Raw genomic sequence first — 18,171 nt, forward strand, 5'->3', positions numbered from 1 at the left:
TAACCATACAGCTTACCAGTATTTACTTGAAATATTATAACATAGTATTGAAACTCCACCAGATAGTAACCATACAGCTTACCAGTATTTACTTGAAATATTATAACATAGTATTGAAACTCCACCAGATAGTAACCATACAGCTTACCAGTATTTACTTGAAATATTATAACATAGTATTGAAACTCCACCTGATAGTAACCATACAGCTTACCAGTATTTACTTGAAATATTATAACATAGTATTGAAACTCCACCTGATAGTAACCATGCAGCTTACCAGTATTTACTTGAAATATTATAACATAGTATTGAAACTCCACCAGATAGTAACCATACAGCTTACCAGTATTTACTTGAAATATTATAACATAGTATTGAAACTCCACCTGATAGTAACCATACAGCTTACCAGTATTTACTTGAAATATTATAACATAGTATTGAAACTCCACCTGATAGTAACCATACAGCTTACCAGTATTTACTTGAAATATTATAACATAGTATTGAAACTCCACCAGATAGTAACCATACAGCTTACCAGTATTTACTTGAAATATTATAACATAGTATTGAAACTCCACCCGATAGTAACCATACAGCTTACCAGTATTTACTTGAAATATTATAACATAGTATTGAAACTTTACCTGATAGTAACCATACAGCTTACCAGTATTTACTTGAAATATTATAACATAGTATTGAAACTCCACCCGATAGTAACCATACAGCTTACCAGTATTTACTTGAAATATTATAACATAGTATTGAAACTCCACCTGATAGTAACCATACAGCTTACCAGTATTTACTTGAAATATTATAACATAGTATTGAAACTCCACCTGATAGTAACCATACAGCTTACCAGTATTTACTTGAAATATTATAACATAGTATTGAAACTCCACCCGATAGTAACCATACAGCTTACCAGTATTTACTTGAAATATTATAACATAGTATTGAAACTTTACCTGATAGTAACCATACAGCTTACCAGTATTTACTTGAAATATTATAACATAGTATTGAAACTCCACCCGATAGTAACCATACAGCTTACCAGTATTTACTTGAAATATTATAACATAGTATTGAAACTCCACCTAATAGTAACCATACAGCTTACCAGTATTTACTTGAAATATTATAACATAGTATTGAAACTCCACCTGATAGTAACCATACAGCTTACCAGTATTTACTTGAAATATTATAACATAGTATTGAAACTTTACCTGATAGTAACCATACAGCTTACCAGTATTTACTTGAAATATTATAACATAGTATTGAAACTCCACCTGATAGTAACCATACAGCTTACCAGTATTTACTTGAAATATTATAACATAGTATTGAAACTCCACCTGATAGTAACCATACAGCTTACCAGTATTTACTTGAAATATTATAACATAGTATTGAAACTCCACCTGATAGTAACCATACAGCTTACCAGTATTTACTTGAAATATTATAACATAGTATTGAAACTCCACCAGATAGTAACCATACAGCTTACCAGTATTTACTTGAAATATTATAACATAGTATTGAAACTCCACCAGATAGTAACCATACAGCTTACCAGTATTTACTTGAAACATTATAACATAGTATTGAAACTTTACCTGAAAGTAACCATACAGCTTACCAGTATTTACTTGAAATATTATAACATAGTATTGAAACTCCACCTGATAGTAACCATACAGCTTACCTGTATTTACTTGAAATATTATAACATAGTATTGAAACTCCACCAGATAGTAACCATACAGCTTACCAGTATTTACTTGAAATATTATAACATAGTATTGAAACTCCACCAGATAGTAACCATACAGCTTACCAGTATTTACTTGAAATATTATAACATAGTATTGAAACTCCACCCGATAGTAACCATACAGCTTACCAGTATTTACTTGAAATATTATAACATAGTATTGAAACTCCACCCGATAGTAACCATACAGCTTACCAGTATTTACTTGAAATATTATAACATAGTATTGAAACTCCACCTGATAGTAACCATACAGCTTACCAGTATTTACTTGAAATATTATAACATAGTATTGAAACTCCACCTGATAGTAACCATACAGCTTACCAGTATTTACTTGAAATATTATAACATAGTATTGAAACTCCACCTGATAGTAACCATACAGCTTACCAGTATTTACTTGAAATATTATAACATAGTATTGAAACTCCACCGGATAGTAACCATACAGCTTACCAGTATTTACTTGAAATATTATAACATAGTATTGAAACTCCACCTGATAGTAACCATACAGCTTACCAGTATTTACTTGAAATATTATAACATAGTATTGAAACTCCACCGGATAGTAACCATACAGCTTACCAGTATTTACTTGAAATATTATAACATAGTATTGAAACTCCACCTGATAGTAACCATACAGCTTACCAGTATTTACTTGAAATATTATAACATAGTATTGAAACTCCACCTGATAGTAACCATACAGCTTACCAGTATTTACTTGAAATATTATAACATAGTATTGAAACTCCACCTGATAGTAACCATACAGCTTACCAGTATTTACTTGAAATATTATAACATAGTATTGAAACTCCACCAGATAGTAACCATACAGCTTACCAGTATTTACTTGAAATATTATAACATAGTATTGAAACTCCACCTGATAGTAACCATACAGCTTACCAGTATTTACTTGAAATATTATAACATAGTATTGAAACTCCACCTGATAGTAACCATACAGCTTACCAGTATTTACTTGAAATATTATAACATAGTATTGAAACTCCACCTAATAGTAACCATGCAGCTTACCAGTATTTACTTGAAATATTATAACATGGTATTGAAACTCCACCAGATAGTAACCATACAGCTTACCAGTATTTACTTGAAATATTATAACATAGTATTGAAACTCCACCTGATAGTAACCATACAGCTTACCAGTATTTACTTGAAATATTATAACATAGTATTGAAACTCCACCTGATAGTAACCATACAGCTTACCAGTATTTACTTGAAATATTATAACATAGTATTGAAACTCCACCTAATAGTAACCATGCAGCTTACCAGTATTTACTTGAAATATTATAACATGGTATTGAAACTCCACCAGATAGTAACCATGCAGCTTACCAGTATTTACTTGAAATATTATAACATAGTATTGAAACTCCACCAGATAGTAACCATACAGCTTACCAGTATTTACTTGAAATATTATAACATAGTATTGAAACTCCACCTGATAGTAACCATACAGCTTACCAGTATTTACTTGAAATATTATAACATAGTATTGAAACTCTACCTGATAGTAACCATACAGCTTACCAGTATTTACTTGAAATATTATAACATAGTATTGAAACTCCACCTGATAGTAACCATACAGCTTACCAGTATTTACTTGAAATATTATAACATTGTATTGAAACTCCACCTGATAGTAACCATGCAGCTTACCAGTATTTACTTGAAATATTATAACATACTATTGAAACTCCACCTGATAGTAACCATACAGCTTACCAGTATTTACTTGAAATATTATAACATGGTATTGAAACTCCACCTGATAGTAACCATACAGCTTACCAGTATTTACTTGAAATATTATAACATAGTATTGAAACTCCACCTAATAGTAACCATACAGCTTACCAGTATTTACTTGAAATATTATAACATGGTATTGAAACTCCACCAGATAGTAACCATACAGCTTACCAGTATTTACTTGAAATATTATAACATAGTATTGAAACTCCACCAGATAGTAACCATACAGCTTACCAGTATTTACTTGAAATATTATAACATAGTATTGAAACTCCACCAGATAGTAACCATACAGCTTACCAGTATTTACTTGAAATATTATAACATAGTATTGAAACTCCACCAGATAGTAACCATACAGCTTACCAGTATTTACTTGAAATATTATAACATAGTATTGAAACTCCACCTGATAGTAACCATACAGCTTACCAGTATTTACTTGAAATATTATAACATAGTATTGAAACTCCACCAGATAGTAACCATACAGCTTACCAGTATTTACTTGAAATATTATAACATGGTATTGAAACTCCACCAGATAGTAACCATACAGCTTACCAGTATTTACTTGAAATATTATAACATAGTATTGAAACTCCACCAGATAGTAACCATACAGCTTACCAGTATTTACTTGAAATATTATAACATAGTATTGAAACTCCACCTGATAGTAACCATACAGCTTACCAGTATTTACTTGAAATATTATAAAATAGTATTGAAACTCCACCTGATAGTAACCATACAGCTTACCAGTATTTACTTGAAATATTATAACATAGTATTGAAACTCCACCTGATAGTAACCATACAGCTTACCAGTATTTACTTGAAATATTATAACATAGTATTGAAACTCCACCTAATAGTAACCATACAGCTTACCAGTATTTACTTGAAATATTATAACATAGTATTGAAACTCCACCTGATAGTAACCATACAGCTTACCAGTATTTACTTGAAATATTATAACATAGTATTGAAACTCCACCAGATAGTAACCATACAGCTTACCAGTATTTACTTGAAATATTATAACATAGTATTGAAACTCCACCTGATAGTAACCATACAGCTTACCAGTATTTACTTGAAATATTATAAAATAGTATTGAAACTCCACCTGATAGTAACCATACAGCTTACCAGTATTTACTTGAAATATTATAACATAGTATTGAAACTCCACCAGATAGTAACCATACAGCTTACCAGTATTTACTTGAAATATTATAACATAGTATTGAAACTCCACCAGATAGTAACCATACAGCTTACCAGTATTTACTTGAAATATTATAACATAGTATTGAAACTCCACCAGATAGTAACCATGCAGCTTACCAGTATTTACTTGAAATATTATAACATAGTATTGAAACTCCACCAGATAGTAACCATACAGCTTACCAGTATTTACTTGAAATATTATAACATGGTATTGAAACTCCACCTGATAGTAACTATACAGCTTACCAGTATTTACTTGAAATATTATAACATAGTATTGAAACTCCACCTAATAGTAACCATACAGCTTACCAGTATTTACTTGAAATATTATAACATAGTATTGAAACTCCACCTGGTAGTAACCATACAGCTTACCAGTATTTACTTGAAATATTATAACATAGTATTGAAACTCCACCTGATAGTAACCATACAGCTTACCAGTATTTACTTGAAATATTATAACATAATATTGAAACTCCACCTGATAGTAACCATACAGCTTACCAGTATTTACTTGAAATATTATAACATAGTATTGAAACTCCACCTGATAGTAACCATACAGCTTACCAGTATTTACTTGAAATATTATAACATAGTATTGAAACTCCACCTGATAGTAACCATACAGCTTACCAGTATTTACTTGAAATATCATAACATAGTATTGAAACTCCACCAGGTAGTAACCATACAGCTTACCAGTATTTACTTGAAATATTATAACATAGTATTGAAACTCCACCTAATAGTAACCATACAGCTTACCAGTATTTACTTGAAATATTATAAAATAGTATTGAAACTCCACCAGATAGTAACCATACAGCTTACCAGTATTTACTTGAAATATTATAACATGGTATTGAAACTCCACCTGATAGTAACCATACAGCTTACCAGTATTTACTTGAAATATTATAACATAGTATTGAAACTCCACCTGATAGTAACCATACAGCTTACCAGTATTTACTTGAAATATTATAACATAGTATTGAAACTCCACCTGATAGTAACCATACAGCTTACCAGTATTTACTTGAAATATTATAACATAGTATTGAAACTCCACCTGATAGTAACCATACAGCTTACCAGTATTTACTTGAAATATTATAACATGGTATTGAAACTCCACCTGATAGTAACCATACAGCTTACCAGTATTTACTTGAAATATTATAACATAGTATTGAAACTCCACCTGATAGTAACCATACAGCTTACCAGTATTTACTTGAAATATTATAACATAGTATTGAAACTCCACCTGATAGTAACCATACAGCTTACCAGTATTTACTTGAAATATTATAACATAGTATTGAAACTCCACCAGGTAGTAACCATACAGCTTACCAGTATTTACTTGAAATATTATAACATAGTATTGAAACTCCACCTGATAGTAACCATACAGCTTACCAGTATTTACTTGAAATATTATAACATAGTATTGAAACCCCACCTGATAGTAACCATACAGCTTACCAGTATTTACTTGAAATATTATAACATTGTATTGAAACTCCACCTGATAGTAACCATGCAGCTTACCAGTATTTACTTGAAATATTATAACATACTATTGAAACTCCACCTGATAGTAACCATACAGCTTACCAGTATTTACTTGAAATATTATAACATGGTATTGAAACTCTACCTGATAGTAACCATACAGCTTACCAGTATTTACTTGAAATAATTTAACATAATATTGAAACTCCACCCAATAGTAATGAAGTAGTCAGTTTGAATGCTGCCAGCTAGGCTAAACACATTGTAGATGTCTCACAGTTGAAACAATAATGCTAAAAATGATAGTAATACTGGTTTGTGCTCACCTCGCTTTCCTAGCTGGCAGTGTTGTACACTCAGCGTCACTTGTGTATGCTGGTCCGTGTTGCACTGTATATGATCTAGATATCATAGGTGATGGCACTGACATATTAGACTGAGTCTTTGCCATAGACTCAGAGCGATGAGCAGAAGTTGGTGGTGGAGTCATATTCTCCCGATTTCCTGAAAACACGATATAGAGTTTGTTCAGCATAAAAAGAAGCAGCAATATTCTAGGTAAATCCGAAATGGGCCAAACATCTCACATCAATACTGAGTCAGTTGTCTTCCCATAGTCAGAATACTGAAAGGCAAAGAACTAAAACACACACCAGTCAGATTTTGCATAAGCTCTTGATTAGGAAGAACAAGCGGCAATGAAATTTCCCATCACTACTTTTTTAAATCAACTTTACAATCATATCCACAATATCTAATGTTTTTTAGTTTGCCATCTCAAACTGAAATGACATACGAACAAAAAGAAACACCTGTTGCACTATTCTAAAAAGTACATCCGTCATTAGACAACTCTTTGACCTGCACCTTAAAAAATTGTTACAATTGTGAATCGGACAAGTGAATTGGACAAGCATTCATGAGCTAAGGATTATAGTAGAGCAGGAACATAAACTTATCTTTCAGCCTTTTCCTTCAGAGGGTGGGCTACTCAAACTAAGATGTTTTATAGTCAGAAATTTATGCTGAATTCAACTGTTTCTACACCTTTGTGTTTGCACATTTCTGAGCTAGAGAGCACTTTCGAAATGGGAGAGGGCAAATCCCAAGTTTGACTGGAAAACCTTACATATTAGACAAAGAAAACTATTTTATAATCTCAAAAATTAATAAATGCTTTTATTTGAGATTAAGTGAGTCAATTCTCAGCATTCCTTAACCCATGCCAAGGATGCAGCAAGACCGCTTGTTTCGCTGTCTTGATTAGTCTGTCAATGAAACCCTAGTCGGAGTGACTAAACTTCAATATGAGACAGCCAAACAGTATTCAAACAGATGGTTGATATTAAAGAAGAGAGCATTCAATGTGAAATTGCTCAAAAAGTACTAAGCATTGAGAACTTCGATGAGAGTTCATACTTGTTGTCATTATGCCTGTTATAAAAAGTATTGTAACAAACTCGTTATGGAAAGAGCTGAGAAAAGACATGAGAAGAGACAGAAAGAATGTGATACAGCAGAAGAGGTGAGGTTAGATATTTATAGCTTTACAAATTCATGATGATTACTCCATGATGAAGGTATTTTGGTGGGAGAAAAAGAAAACATGTTAATTTTTGGCTGCACATTTTGTGAGCAGCAAAACTAACTCTTTGCAGTTTACATGACGTGTTATAGCCAACGATTTGGACATAAATTTATAGATAAATTACATGTATGATCCTTCCTTGGTTTTTTGCATATGACCACACAAACTACACATGCTATACTTACATGTATATGATATGGCATGATGTACTGATATGGCATGCTGTACTATGCAGAGATGACTAATCTGAAAGTATGGTGTAGCAAGGTGTATGAGGCCCTTATGAAGGAGGGGTATTTTACTTATCAATCACGACATCACTGTCCATTCAGCTCTATCGCTTGTGATCAATCTATTGAGCAAACAGTGAAAAGAGACTCAAAGTCTCACGGTGGAATCATAGGGTTTACCAGGAATCATCGGCCTCTCAATGCTGGACTCTATCTCACCCGGAACGAACAGCTGTACATACAGACATGAAGAAAATGCTAGTGCCTGGTGATTCGGATGCCGCAAGTTATGAGATGCGTGAAAAGACATGGAAGGCTGATGAGGAAATGAGGGAAGCCATGAAAGACTCATAACAGCAGGAATAAATCTGTTTGCGTTTCAAACCACCAAGCTATTACATATTACCAGTGGTGCAAAAGCCTCCATTGAAGCGAAGCAGGATCTTGAAATGGCAAATGTGATAGGAGAGAAACAGCTTTCAGAATTTGTCCAGAGGAGGTTAAGCACCCAAGAGATTGATTTCAATGCATCCATCAAGTCAAACAAGCTCAAAACCTTCCCCACATTACCATCGGCTAAAAAAAATCAAAAGAAAAAGTCCTAGAGTGTTCGCACAGACTGTTTGAGAATTTGTTGGTGTTCAGCCAACAGCGTAACTTGGATTTGAGAAAAGTGTTATCATTCTCTCTTGGCAACATCAGCTGGTCCCTGTCTAACTCTGATGGCTCTATATTGAAGACTGCCAAGTCGGCTCTGATGGCTGCTGTTGAGAAAGATGTTGATGATCAGCCATCAATCTATGTTAACAGGGATCAGCTACCAATCTTTGACGCTGTTGTGGTTGATGCTATAGCCGAAATTCAGACCCTGAAAGCTCCTCCAAATTTTGGCATGGTTGCAAGTCAACTTTTGCAACGGATAGTTAGTATTGCAAACGTATATCACACATGTCATGTGGATTTTGTTTGTGACACATACCCTGATATCAGCATCAAAGGAGGTGAGAGAAGTCATAGAAGTGTGAAAGGAAGGAAGAAGGTTGCTGTGTTTAGCCCGAACTAATCAGTGCCAAAAAGGTCTGAATTTTTAGCAGATGGCTAAAAAAACTGCTTTCGTGAAATTTTTAAAGGATACATGGAGGAAGTCAACTGTGAAGCAGAAACTAGATCTTGTAACAGCTTTTTCTCAAGAATGCCACATGATCAGCTATGACCTTGATGGATCAATCACTGTAAGCCAAAAAGATAGTTTGACGCTAGACCACGAGAAAGCAGATACGCGCATGTTATCACATATCGCAAAGATAGTGGAAGACAAACCCAGCTCAAAAGTTCTGGTCAAGTGCCAGGACACAGATGTTTTCCTAAGCTGTCTATCTCTAGTGGATGAGCTGCCATCACAAAAACTCATTTTCTGCTGTGGTAAGAAGCAGTTGAGATATGTAAACAGGCTGTCTGTCTACTGTTCTCACATCCAAACGATGCAAAGCACCGCTCGGGCTCCATGCTCTAAGTGGATACGACAGTGTAAGCGCATTCTATTCCAACGGAAAGACAACTTTCTTCAAGCTGCTAAAGAACAATCTTGAGTTCTGTAACACACTGAAATCATTGGGAACAGATTTTGAAGTTGATGGTGCAATAAGATAATCTATTGAGACATTCATATGCAGATTATATGGTGAAGAGACAAATTCCATCAATGAAGCAAGGTATAAGATCTTCTGCTCACTGTCTCGCACATCACAACCAAACCTACCACCCACACTAGATGAGTTAAATCTCCTTATATCTAAGGCTACCTATCAGGCCGCGATATGGAGAAGAGTCAAGCAAATCGTCATCAATGCCCCATTCCCCAGCAACATGGATGGTTTATGGAAGAAGGAGAGCTTAAAGCTAGATGGATAACACAACAACCAGCACCTCCTGATGTGCTCGTGGACATGTTTTGTCGATGCAAAACTGGGTGCCAGTCTCATCGCTGTCAGTGCAACAATACAAATCTCAAGTGTACGAACATAAGCAGAAGCAGCTGCTGTAGCAATAGAAATAAAGAGGATGGAGATGAAAGTAGTGATGCAAAAGACTCAATGACTGTGAATTAGAAGGTTAGTATTCGAGTGGTATTGTAACCAAAGGTGCACTTCATGTTTGATTAGAATACATATGTGTCACACCGTATAAAAAACTGACTAATTGCGATTTCACTCGCATAATAAAGTAAACGGTTCAACATAATAAGCATTAATGATGAATATATGTATACTAAAATGTTATATATACATGGTCTGAGCCTTTAAAAATACTTTTCATTTTGTTTTGCAGATCTGTAATGATATATGAGTTGCGGAATAACAAGGACAAACTGTAAAGCTGCCACAATATCAACTAAACTGGGAACACATAATATTATATAATACAATTCTAATATTATAATATTTGAAGAATAAATATTTTAATGTTATCAGAATTGATTCCAACTTAGGTTCTTGCTAATTATTTAGTATTTATATGCCATTTTCATTATTACATTGTTGGTAGAAGCACATGAAACATTACAGGCATTTATTTAAGTAAAATAATATATTAATTAAATTGCTCAAAAATGGAAAATCTGCAAGGTGTAGAAACCAGATATTTGAAATCAGCTCAAAATTCTGATCTAGATGCCACTCTTACCACATAGCCCACCTTCAAAAGGAATACATCACTTTTTTTGACAGCTTTTTGATGCCCTCCTGCTCTACTAATACAACAAAACAATGTAAAAGGTTGTAAGCCCTTTTTAATGATAGTTAAGATGCAACAGGAGGTAACCAATGATTACGTATTTTGAGGCTCGCATATGATGATTTGTTATATATACATGACCAGTTCACTAAAATGCTAAATGCAAATTTCCTGGTTTGCTGAACATTTGGTATACAAGTTATGAAGTTTTATGCTGGATCATAATAATAATCGGCAGCCAATTATCGAGTTCAGCATGAGAGACTAGAGATCTAGATCCATATATACGGTATGTATATATATATACATAGAATATATATGCAGTATGTATCTATATACACATTGTATATATACAGTATGTATATGTACATACCATATATATGCAGTATGTATCTATATACACCCTGTATATATACAGTATGTATATATACATACATACAATATATGCAGTATGTATCTATATACACCCTGTATATATACAGCATGTATATATAAATATATATATTGTATATATGCAGTATGTATCTATATACATCCCGTATATATACGTATGTATATATATATGCAGACTGTATATATACAGCATGTATATATAAATATATATATTGTATATATGCAGTATGTATCTATATACATTCCGTATATATACGGTATGTATATATATATGCAGTATGTATATATACATACTGTATATATGCAGTATGTATTTACACATAGAGCATATACATGTATATGGTATGTATATTCATACATACTGTATATATACAGGATGTATCTATATACATCCCAAATATATATACAGTATGTATATAAATATATACCATACATATGTGGTATGTATATATACATACAGCATATATATGATATGTATATATATACACATACCGTATATATATGGATATACGGTATGTATATATATGAAGACCACAATGGAAAAACCAGTGATGTCACACTTGCAGTTTTGAGAAAATAAATTTTCAAGTTTTGAGACTGGCTCATGCAATGAAAATACAGTTTATGACAAAGATAAGTAAATTTGTTGACAAATACATAGTTTGTTGCTTATAAAATAACATTTTTATCTCTAGATATTCGTTTTTTGTAATTCAGTTGTCAAAAATGAACATGCATGTTGGCAACGGACATGTTGGCAACGGACATGTTGACAACGGACATGTTGACAACGGACATGTTGACAACGGACATGTTGGCAACGGACATGTTGGCAACGGACATGTTGGCAACGGACATGTTGGCAACGGACATGTTGACAACGGACATGTTGACAACGGACATGTTGACAACGGACATGTTGACAACGGACATGTTGGCAACGGACATGTTGGCAACGGACATGTTGGCAACGGACATCAACTATTTTTCCATTTTAATGCACTAAAGAGGTTTTGCTCAATAAAAAATGATATCTTTTTAACTTTAAACTATATTTAACTATAATATAACTATAATATAAGTACTGTAACACAACCAGTAATTAATAGCAGTTTAAAGTTTTACTACAATGTCTAAATTTCATCACTATCTGCTGTCACAACATCACTGGTTGTAAAATTGTCAAAATATGGTTGATTTTCTAATTTGCAAAATTGTATAAGGACCTGCAAATCCTGGTGTTTTGCTTTGCTGATTGGCAATGGGCTGGTGGCAAATTGTCTGGTACATCTGTTTAAAACATTCTGTGTTATTAAAGAATTTTGAACTGTTAAGATGAATTACATTAAAGGGTTTAGGATATTTGCGAGCATTTTGAAACAACTTTACCCAATCAGACGGTAGATCTACATTTTACTTGCAATTGTCCACGCATTAGATAGCTATTTGCAATCTTGTTAAAAAGTTTTCTCATGCACAAGCCAATAAAAATAGTGAATGAGTGTATAGTTTTTGTTATCCATCACAGAACAAATCTCACTCCACTACTTCGGGACCAATGTGACTTTCAATGGGGCCTTCTTCTCTCCACTTTACACACAGTTATTAGTAAAGTAAGTAAATCGACAAGACAGCGTCTTGTCGATTCTTTGTGGTGTGAAATTGATTAAAATCAGTAAACAATTTTTGCCTGTCAGCTACACACACAATTTTAAAGCATTTTTATCGTTTGCATTATAAGCAATTTTCTCCTGTTGTGTGGCTAGAAGCCTTTTGCTTTTTAGCCTATTTTGTGAAATACCATATTATCTTTGTTTTCTAGGCTTTTCAGTTTATTCTGATTACTCAAATTTATCTCCAGATGCCATCATTATTCATAATAATTTAACGAACGAGCACGTGTTACGTGTTTATGCTAGCTAAGCAACATTAAACAATGCAAGACAGCATTAAAAGTTGACTTGCAACAAAATTCACATTACAGTTATTTGGTATCAAAAGATTCGCCATGTCTTACTCTGTTGTGTGGTAGTTGCTAAATATGTGGGAATGTGATTAAAAGCTCTTAAAAGCTCAAAACCGAACAGAAAATCGCAGCGACACGAGACTGCCCTAGTTTGGATTCGTTTTCCAAAACGGCTAAAATGTGACGTATGTGTGCCAGATGGTTTATGTTTACACTTTCATGCATCCTTATTCGTCGAACTATTTTCACAAACATACTTCACGCTTGCGATAAAAACCATGTCTATTGTTCTTAAGCGTCTATTTTATCGGCATCGTAATGCTGCAACTTTGAGCACTGATATCTCAAAACATAGCATAAAAATATGTTTAATTTTTTAAACTTATCTTGAACGATTGCATATCATCCTCTGATGAAAATGATGAGCCTTTTGGTCCGCTATGATTGTCGAAAAATTCTGTAGAAGTTGTTCACGCCATATGGCGGGAATTGTAAGTCACATGATCAGATAATGTTAGTTTCAGTTCAAGTTTGATCTATCGCAAATAACAGATACGCTTTCTCGTATTAAACATGTTAATTTCAATTCGTCATAATCTCTAACGCGCCACATCATGTTTGTGCAGCTGGCAAGCTGAGAAGCACCTTTTTTTCTTAGCCAAGAGCAGAGAAAAGACCAGACCTTCACCGGGCGTGGAGCAACTGGGTGAAGCTGGATGTGACAAACTATTTATTCGCCTGCTTACTCTTACCTTTGTTTTCGCCATTTAAAAGACGACATGTTTTCTAACCTGTTTGCATACTCCACATTCCACCACAGCACGTGAGTAATTTATTTTATGAACCACTTGTATTAGTAGTAGTAACTCGGGTTATTTTCTAGTATTCTCCTAATACTACTGTATTAATCTATATTTAATATTACAATATTAATATCATTTAATTGTAATATGATATTATTAGTATTTTATCTTTTTAATTACGTGTATTATTCTTATTATAATAACAAAACTAATTCATACTGCATATCTATCTGTAAAACGTAATATATTAATCTATAATTGATAAAATAATGTTATAAGTTTCACGATTAATTTCGCCAAATTTCTTAACCCCACTCACTTATAGATATGTTATATAAAATAGTTATTGTCATTTTCTGGTATCATCGTTAATAGCATATTAGTATTATTAGATGATTACTATTAGTATTAGATGATGAAGAGTTTGTGCCAACCACTGAAGACTGGGAAGAGTTTGAGCGCTATGTTGGCCAGCGTCAAATACTCTCCAATTACATGTAAGATAGAGCTGAACTTAACCAAACTTGACAAAATATAAAGAATATCCATAGAGTTATTACTCACATTTTTATGTTTACAATATCATGGATTCTGATGTCTTGTAAAATCTGTGTCATGATTGCATGGCTATATATTTATTCTTTTTCTGATCAAGCAAATATGATATAATAACAGGAAATGATGTTGTACAAATCTCATTGCAAGTCAACTATTGTGTTGTGATTTTAGACCCGAATCCTTCAAAGAGGAGAAAATAATAGTAAGTGTGACAGCACTCCAGCAACTATTTCACTGTCACGCCTGTGCCCTCCCTGCTCATTCACGATGGTTCGAGAAGGCGGATGGGTAGAGTTCAAGGTTACATGTGCCTTCTGTCACCAATCGTACACTTGGGAAACAACTGCCAGGGTGAACAGAGCTCACGTCATCAACCCCCTGCTGGCAGCTGCATCACTCTTTTCTGGCGGATGCCTTACGCAGAACCTCCGTTTTCTGTCGCTCCTGAACATCGCGATACCAAGCCACAGCGTTTGCCTCTACCAATAAAGAGAATACTTACATGGTGTGAGTGTTAATATTTACCCATAAACTTGGGAAATGTGAGTAAAAGCTAGGCACACTAACTGAATAACGACATGTAGAAACAATTTTTTTCTTGAAATGAAAATATGTTATCCTTCAAGCGAAATATATTATAATTTGAAATCTGATTCTTCATCATAATATAACACAAAAAGGGGGAAGAGCATTCTACATTCTTAGACTAATGATAATGATACAAATTAATCTTGTATAATGAAGTTTTACAATATTTTACAGTGTATTGCTGAGCAGTACACCCTGCATAACGAGGGACTGATGGCAGCAATCGATTGGGAGCTTGATTTGGCAGGTGACAGTAGATGTGATAGTCGGGGGCATTGCGCACTATACGGGGCCTACACTATGATGGATCAGAGCTGCGGTTCAATAGTCAGCCGCCATCTTGTCAAGGTAAAACTTTGACAGTTTTTACTTCACAGCCTGACAAAAACGAAATTGTTTAGTAGTTATTAATACATAAACATGAAGTTGCTGATCTAGCTAAATAATTCATTCAAACAATGTGAAAGTGATTGTTGGTCGTAACATTTTTACTTTGCAGTCAACGGAAACCACCAGTTCTGATGCCATGGAGCTGGAAGGCTTCAAGCGATGCCAGTCCGATCTAATTTTCCACGGCCTGAGAGTGAGGTCCATTACAACGCATGTTGTTACAAAGGTTGTGTGCATACCGCAAGCTTGTGTTCTGGCTTATGCCGCAAATTCGTCGCGGTGAGCGACGGCCTCTACCTGCCTGCTTGGTGTCTAAGATTCGGGCTCTTTTCCCACCAATGGATGATGAAGAAGAGTTTGCAGACTTGCAAACAAGATTTGCGGCATAAACCAAAACACAAGATTGCGGTATGCACACAACCTTTTCCGAGCATTTGGCGATGGCTCTCCAAATGGGAATAGATTATCTACCAAAACAATTATTGAAAAACAATAATTGCTGATCAAAATAATCTCGCTCTTTATATAATAAAATCATAAAACTAATACACTCTTTACTGTAGTAAGTGTACAAGCCAAATATAACAATTCTCCTTGTGTTCCACTAGTTCAGAATATGTGTGTTCAACCGATGCATTAAATGTGTAACACAAGAATTGTAGATAATGCATGACACATTAGCATAGCTTTGGTGTTATTGGCATTAAATGAAAATCCAACTCACTATGATATCGCAGGTAATTATTCCACCCCAACTCAAGGGGTGGCCGCCACAAGTTCGTCCACACCAGGATGCATACACAGGCATTCATGCTCCCCCCGGTCATGGAGACGATGCGCAAACTCAGCATCATGGCAGCACAAACATTCAAGAAGAGATGGCATGTTTTGACAGCGCTTGCAGACACACCACTCTGTAGCCGGTGGTATTAGCTCCTAAAGAAATGAACAGATATGTCTATGCAACCATAGCTAATACATCAGGTCGATGTTATCCAACAGTATATCAATGCAGCACTAGATTTAAATATTAAAATTGTTAATGTTGTCATTCGAGAAAATATTTTTTCGCAATATGAAGCGATAATTATCATTATTTAAATCATATACATATATATAATAATAATATTCGTTCTATCGTTCTCAAGCTAAAACTATTACTACTAGCTAGCTTGGCACATAAGAGCTGGCTAGTGGCGGTGCTTACTTGCTGGGAAGTTTGATTCTGTTGAGGATCTTCTTCAGATAGAGCATCAGGCTCGAAACGCCAGGGTCTTAACTCTTCAGAATTTGACATTTTTTATGATCGCAACTCGGACGCGTATGTTGAATAGTCGGACGAAATGACCAAGCTGAAACTGTAAAGTAGCGAGCATCTATATTTGATACGGGGTCTTAGGTAAAACCCGCAGTGTTCGTCATAAACTACTGCTACGATAAGTTTGATATTGAGCTTTGTATTGGCCTTTCAATTCACGGCCTTTCAATTGACAAGACAATAACCAAAATCCGCGGATACGTCATCGAAATCAAGAGATTCCAATCTACGGCGGCTTTTTGTTTTTGAGCTTTTAAGAGCGTTTAATCACATTTCCACATATTTGGCACCTACCACACAACAGAGTAAGACATAGCAAATCTTTTGATACCAAATAGCTGTAATGTGAATTTTGTTGCAAGTCAACCTTTAACGAGTGAAACGCTGTTTGAGTGGTTAGCTGATGGACTTATCCATATTACGGCTTGGACACCTCCTGTTTATTCATTTGAGCATAAAACTTAAACACAGATTTCCATTAGATAACACTGGTTTTTCCAACTTTTTAATTAACCATACAATTCTACAGTGCCAAAACTACAAATAGGCAGCAAAAACACCAAAAAAACCCTAAATGTGACAACACTGGTTTTTCTATTGTGGTCTTCATATATCTATATATATATATATATATATATATATATATATATATATATATATATATATATATATATATACAGTCAAGCATGGATAACTCGAACTTCACGGGACTGAGCAAAAGTGTTCGAATTATCAGAGCTTTCAAGTTATCAGAGCACTGTCACAAGTCCATGTATTTACTTATTTATTAGTAGATACATGTACATATGCAAACTATAATATAAATCAAAAGCACAAATGGCTTGTTTCAAATTAAATGCTTCTAATGTAAAGTTTAAAACGTTTTTAACAAAAAGAATAGAGATTTTGCTATCACTTGAGATTGGTTTGTTGTTTGAGGTAATGTTATTGCCGGGACGTTTTTTTAGATTGACATTGACAAAACTTGATCGTTGTTGAAATGCTCAAAAGAATCATTGTATATCACTCACACTTTTTGAATGGATACTTATTGAATGTACACACGTATTCTGTGTTTAGGTCAAACGATGAATAGTTTTTTTAGCTAAGTCAATGTATACGTTTAATTACAACAATTTTTAAGACGTTTTAAACATTCAACATTCCGACGTTGATTCAACACGGAATCAACGTCGGAAAACTATTCATCGTTTGACCTAAA

At 34.0% G+C, this 18,171-nt stretch overlaps 1 protein-coding gene across 1 annotated transcript in view; it reads right to left on the reverse strand.

The window, feature by feature from the left end:
* The window catches only part of LOC137399820 (centrosomal protein POC5-like), a 51,096-nt gene that overhangs the window by 9,581 nt on the left and 23,344 nt on the right, over nt 1-18,171 (reverse strand). The window contains exon 9 of the mRNA XM_068086054.1: nt 6,709-6,886. Coding sequence (XP_067942155.1) covers nt 6,709-6,886 — 178 coding nt within the window. The remainder of the gene's footprint in view (nt 1-6,708; nt 6,887-18,171) is intronic.

Source organism: Watersipora subatra, chromosome 7 (genome assembly GCF_963576615.1).
Source record: "Watersipora subatra chromosome 7, tzWatSuba1.1, whole genome shotgun sequence".
Classification (NCBI taxonomy): Eukaryota; Metazoa; Bryozoa; class Gymnolaemata; order Cheilostomatida; family Watersiporidae; genus Watersipora; species Watersipora subatra.